The sequence below is a fragment of the Triticum aestivum genome, chromosome 7B (assembly GCF_018294505.1).
Source record: "Triticum aestivum cultivar Chinese Spring chromosome 7B, IWGSC CS RefSeq v2.1, whole genome shotgun sequence".
Taxonomy (NCBI): Eukaryota; Viridiplantae; Streptophyta; class Magnoliopsida; order Poales; family Poaceae; genus Triticum; species Triticum aestivum.
This window is the reverse complement of record NC_057813.1, coordinates 28,273,600-28,279,335: the sequence shown is the minus strand read 5'-3', so window position 1 is coordinate 28,279,335 and position 5,736 is coordinate 28,273,600. Positions and strand designations below refer to the sequence as shown.

Sequence of the window (5,736 nt, the reverse complement as noted above, 5' to 3'; positions counted from 1 at the left end):
GATCGAGCTTTCGCAAACGAGGAATTTCGGTAGCTTTTTCATCACATACGGGTTAGACATCTCCCTTCAGTTGAGTCTGATCATTGTTTTGTGATAGCAGAAATAAAAGAGGTACTGCCAGATCGGCCTAGGGCCAAGAAACAATTCCGGTATGAAAACGTTTGGCAGAACCATACAGATTACGGCCGTCTAGTAGCCGAGACTTGGCGGGGCATACCACGGACTCCAGGCCTCCAAGGCATTGCATCGACACTTGGCACTTTGCAGTCAACCTTAGAGCCGTGGAGTTTGAAGGAGTTTGGGTGTCTGGCCCGTACTGTCATGCAACTCCAACAACGTCTGAACCGTGTTCGGTGTCAGGCCATAGGTACGGGGCCTTCGGATGAGGAGAAAAGCATTGTTAAAAAACTGAAGGAGGCCTTGTATCAAGAGGAGGTATGGACTCGACAGTGTTTGAGAGTTCCGTGGCTCCGCGAGGGCGATCACAACACATCATGTTTTTAGGCACAAGCAGCACAGCGCCAACGAATGAATACAATCTTAGAATTGCGCCGAGTTGATGGCACCGTTTGTGCTAGTGGAGATGAGGATAAGGCTGGGGTGCAAACTTTTTACCAACAGTTATATGAATCACAAGGGTTTGCCGACCCCCAGCTGTTGTTATCGCATGTGCCGGTCAAGGTGACACAAGCGATGAACTTTGAATTATCCAAACCCTACACCCCGGAGGAAGTCAAAGTGGCGCTGTTTCAAATGACTCCATCAAAGGCACCCGGTGTTGATGGTTTTACTGCAGGTTTTTATCAGCGTCATTGGGATTTACTTGGTAATGACATAACCTAGGCAGTGCTTGATTTTCTCAATGGGGGGAGCTACCATCGGGACTGAATGACACTTCTATTACTCTCATCCCCAAGGTCAGACACCCTCAATCAATATCGCAATACCGTCCTATTGCCTAGTTCTGTACAAGATTGCAGCAAAGGCAATCACCAATCGTTTGAGATATATTATGGACGAGGTTATCAGTGAAGAACAAAGTGCTTTTGTCTCGGCTGCCTCATTACCGACAATGTTCTAGTTGCGTATGAAAGCGTACATACCATGACGCGGAGGAAGAAGGGCAAGAATTTCTCATGCGCGGTCAAGCTTGACATGATGAAAGCATATTACCGCGTTGAGTGGCATTATCTCGAAGCTATACTAGTTCGGCTGGGCTTCTGTATGAGCTTTGTTAGATTAATAATGAAGTGTGTCTCCTCTCTTCGGTTTTCGGTGTGTGTCAACGGTGAACTGTTACCATACCTCACACCATCCAGAGGATTCCGACAAGGTGATCCAGTTTCACCATATATTTTTCTGCTATGTGCAGAAGGCTTTTCCTCATTGTTAAAATATTACAATGGAGTAACTATTGACAAGGGCTTGAGAGTGAGTTACAGATCACCATGGGTCACACATTTATTATTTGCAGATGATAGTCTGATTTTCGTCAATGCAAGTAATCCAAGTGCTCTTAGACTAAATGATATTCTCAGGATCTATGGAGAGGCTTCAGGCCAAAGTGTTAATTGTGATAAAAGTTCAATATATTTCAGTACCAACACTATTGATTCGTTGAGGCAGGTTCTGCAAGCAACACTGAATATCCATGTGAAAGCATTCAGTGAGAAATACCTGGGGCTTCCTACTCCTGTGGGTCGGATCACCAGTGGCACATTTGATCACATCAGCGAAGGAGCTCGCGGGAAAATACAAGGCTGGTCGGAAAAATTATTGGCGTGTGCAGGCCGAGAGACTCTTCTCAAATTGGTCGTTCAATCTATTCATACTTATCCAATGAGTACTTTCCTACTGACCAAGAAAGTTTGTAAGAGTCTTACTTCACCAATGGCCAAATATTTTTGGAGTAGCTCTCTTGACAAGAAATCATTGCATTGGGTGTCCTGGAAGGAGCTAGCTACACCCAAGTGTAAGGGCGGGATGGTTTCTGAGACTCGCATCTTTTTAATCTTGCTATGTTGGGTAAGCACGGGTGGCGCTTCCTCACCAACCCGAATTTCCTTTGTGCAAGAGTTTTGAAGGGCCGCTACTTCCCCGACACTGACTTCATGCATGCTACCATACCCAAGTCGGCGTCGTCCACTTGGAGGGAGATCATGGCAGGAAGGGAAGCCCTTCTACACGGACTGATCTCTCGAGTGGGCGATGGCTCCTCCATTTCGGTCTGGAACGACAAGTGGATCCCAGGTACACTATCTATGTCTCCTATTTTTCGGCTACAACAGACGACCATTGATCGTGTATGTGAGCTTATAGATCCATCTAACTGGTCGTGGAGATAAGAGCTTGTTCGACATAGTTTCATTGCTCCTGATGCTGAAACAATATTGAACATCCCTATTCGGCAAGGAGGAGGAGATGATTTTCTTGCATCGGCATTCGAAAGATCAGGGAACTACACTGTGAAGACGGCGTACCGTGCTCTCGTGACTCAGAAAGAGCGTGTTGCTCTAGAGGAAGGGGAGGCTACCGGAACCTCAGAGTATGATACACAATTGTGGAAATCCCTATGGAAATTGAATGTCATTCCGAAGGTTAGAGTGTTCTGGTGGAGGGTTCTTCGTGGAATTCTCCCAGATGAGGTCACTCTCAACTATCGACATATTGCAGAGATTCGTCGATGGAAAGTTTGTTTGGCTATGGACGAAAATCTGGAGCATGCACTCATACATTGTTCACATGCAAAGTGCTTCTGGGAAGAAGCATGTGCCTGGTTTGGCCATAGATTGCCTCGTCTTCATCCAGACTCATGGGCGCGGATTTCACATGTGATCCTCGGTTTATAGACGATGACCGCGCCAAGATCACCACGATAATGTGGTCTATATGGCACTCCCAGAATCGGATCAAGCACGGCGAAGAGGGGAGGAATCCAACGGCTACGATCAGGGCCACCAAGGAGGCGATCACCCTCCTTCATCTACCACGACGAGATGCGATGATCCTGCCTGGATTCGGCTGGAGACCACCTGATGAGGGTGTCGTCAAGATTACTACGGATGGTGCCTTAAACTTAGCAGATGGCAGGGGCGGTGCGGGAGGGGTGGCTCGGTCCTCTTCGGCGCTCCTAGGAGCATGGTGCAAACCATATTTGGGTATCTCTGATCCCTTGATTATGGAGGGTTTATCACTACGAGATGGAGTTCGTTTCGCTTCTCTTCGAGGATTCTCGCCACGTGGTATGGAAACTGATTGCTTGGAGATGGTGACGCTCTGGAATACTCGCCAGAATTCTCGTTCAATTGTGGCTCCTTTATTGTTAGAGATAGGAGAGCTATGTAATAATTTTACTTCGTTTGATATTCAGCATGTAAACAGGTCAGCTAACATCCCGGCGCATTTTTGTGTAAAGCGTGCTTGCACTTTGAATGTGACCGATATCGAGACTCCTAGCTTTTTGGTGACCAGCCTATTGGCTGACTATCCCAAAAATGCTTTCATATGAATAAAGCTCTTTGGTTTTCCCAGCAAAAAAAAAACAAGGAAAAAATTCCATCTTTTATTCCACTTTCAACTGGGAGCAAACGGGATCCACTGCCCTAGAAAGCAACAACTCTCTTTAATCTTCCATACACTGCAAGGGTACAGAAAAACTGAAACTGAAATTCGACGTCTCCTCATGCAGCACCATCCATGGATCATAGATGGAACAGAGGGCCTGCGATTCTGTACAGTCCTGGATCAAGTCGACTCGTCGATCCTCCCGATGGTGTTTTGCCTTGCGTTTCGCAGAATGGTTTTATCCGCGGTGATGAAGAAGCCGGCGACACAGGCTGTCCAATCAACAGGGATATTATTGTTCAGTTCAGTAAACTCCCAATTCTGTGTTGCATGAATGACAAACAAGAATAATCTTCCTTTTGAGTTACAGACGACCTACAAATCCAACAGTGGTAAAGCAATACGCATGATCCTTGAAGAAACGGCTTTCATCATCAATCTAACGTACGGTATCACCTTCTACTGTCTGAAGCTAGAACACCGATACTGATCAAGTAATTAGGATGGCTGAATCATTCAGTAGCATGGTACCTGTCGATATGATGAGCGCTTGCGCGGTGTAGTTCAGGTTGTGCTTAGCCCAAGGAAGGACACGGCAAGCAACGAACTGCACAAGATCAGATCTGCCAGAAGTCAGGACATATGCGAGCATGCACACAAGAATTCAGCACACAAATACGCACCGTGGGAACCGCGACCACGGTGCCAGCAATGGCGGCGTTCTTCCCTCCCAACAGGACAGCCTCTGCAACAAGAACACACACGCAGGATACAAGCATAAGGAGAAAGCACAAAATTAACAGCATCGGTTTCCAGATGGATCCGGGACGGTGGTGGAACTGAAAGAGGGTGGGAGATGGTGTTTTCTCTCCTGGGTGGGTACCTCGGATGGCGGCGCTGGATTCCTCCTCCTTGGGGGATCGGACGAAGAAGTTCCGGGCGGCCATGGCTCCTCGCTCCGTTCTCTTCCTCCCTGGCGGCGGCTTCCGATTAAGCGACGCGGTTGGTGACCCGAGCTGCCATGGCCGCCGGCCGGGAACTTCTTAAATCATCAAATACGAAAGGGAACACGGGTGTCCTGTCTGCGCTGGATGTTATTTGAATATACAGGAATGCTAATCCAACATCCACCGAATCCAGTCCCATGTGCAGGGGCGGCTACTGAAAAGGCTTGGCCCACATGGGCTGCTATCTGAACTTTTCACATTTACAAACTCGATATACTCATACTATGGCCGACTCTACCATGGCTAGGGCTCTTCACGGTACACACAACAAAACCATTCACTCACGCGACATCACTCTAAGCATGAAGTATGGTTTGAACTTTAAATAAAGTTGTAGTGCTCATAAAAAACGAATGCTCACCTTCAAATCCCGAAAGTCTATACACTGTCCCCTGGATTCCCTGTTGTTTTTAAGTCGTATCGAAACAGGAATTTCCTACGTGACAGAAGGAAAGACCGCGATGGATGGGTTTAGGCAGCATGTGTGTGGGCCCAGTTGTCAGTGAGTGAAATATGTTAGCCCAAACAGTGACTTGGTCAGCGACCGAAGGAGGACGTTGAGCGTTGGTGGGAGCGTTCCCGGAAAGAGGAGCGAGGCAGGGGAGCGAGCAGAAGAGAGGAGGATGAAGTATTCTTGATACTCGCTGCTCACGCTTGTGACTTTGTGAGCGTTCCATTTATATTTATGTCGTACTCCCTCCGTCCGAAAAAATTGCTAACTAGTACCTTTTTCTAGATATAAGCACTATTTTCATCTAGATCATGAAAAAATTGCTAACTACTCCCTCTGTTCTCAAATATTTGTCTTTCTAGGCATTTCAAATGGACACAACATACGGATGTATGTAGATATATTTTAGAGTGTAGATTCATTCATTTTGCTCCGTACGTAGTCACTTGTTGATATCTCTAGAAAGACAAATATTTCGGAACGGAGGGAGTAGTACCTTTTTCTAGATAAGCACTATTTAGATCAACTAGTACTTCTAGATCAACTAGCACTATGTAGTCCGAAAAAATTGGCTACAGCATGGACTGACTTTGGCTTGTAATTTGAATTTTTGTGAGGGTAGTTGGGAGCAATACAACATAAGCACTATTTTCATCTAGATCATGTGAGTGAATCATCTGAGTTTCTCACAGGCAAGACCGATTATTCTCAACG

The 5,736-nt window shown here is 46.5% G+C and overlaps 1 protein-coding gene across 1 annotated transcript; it reads right to left on the bottom strand.

Annotated features, from left to right (window-relative positions):
- Window positions 1-3,536: 3,536 nt before the first annotated feature.
- On the bottom strand, window positions 3,537-4,698 carry LOC123161302 (early nodulin-93). The gene is made up of 4 exons (XM_044579142.1): window positions 4,448-4,698; window positions 4,248-4,309; window positions 4,096-4,171; window positions 3,537-3,836 (listed from the first exon to the last, which is right to left on the bottom strand). Exons 1-4 carry the CDS (start codon window positions 4,509-4,511, stop codon window positions 3,745-3,747), a joined length of 294 nt encoding a protein of 97 aa, XP_044435077.1. The 5' UTR covers window positions 4,512-4,698; the 3' UTR covers window positions 3,537-3,744.
- Between the last annotated feature and the right edge of the window lie 1,038 nt (window positions 4,699-5,736).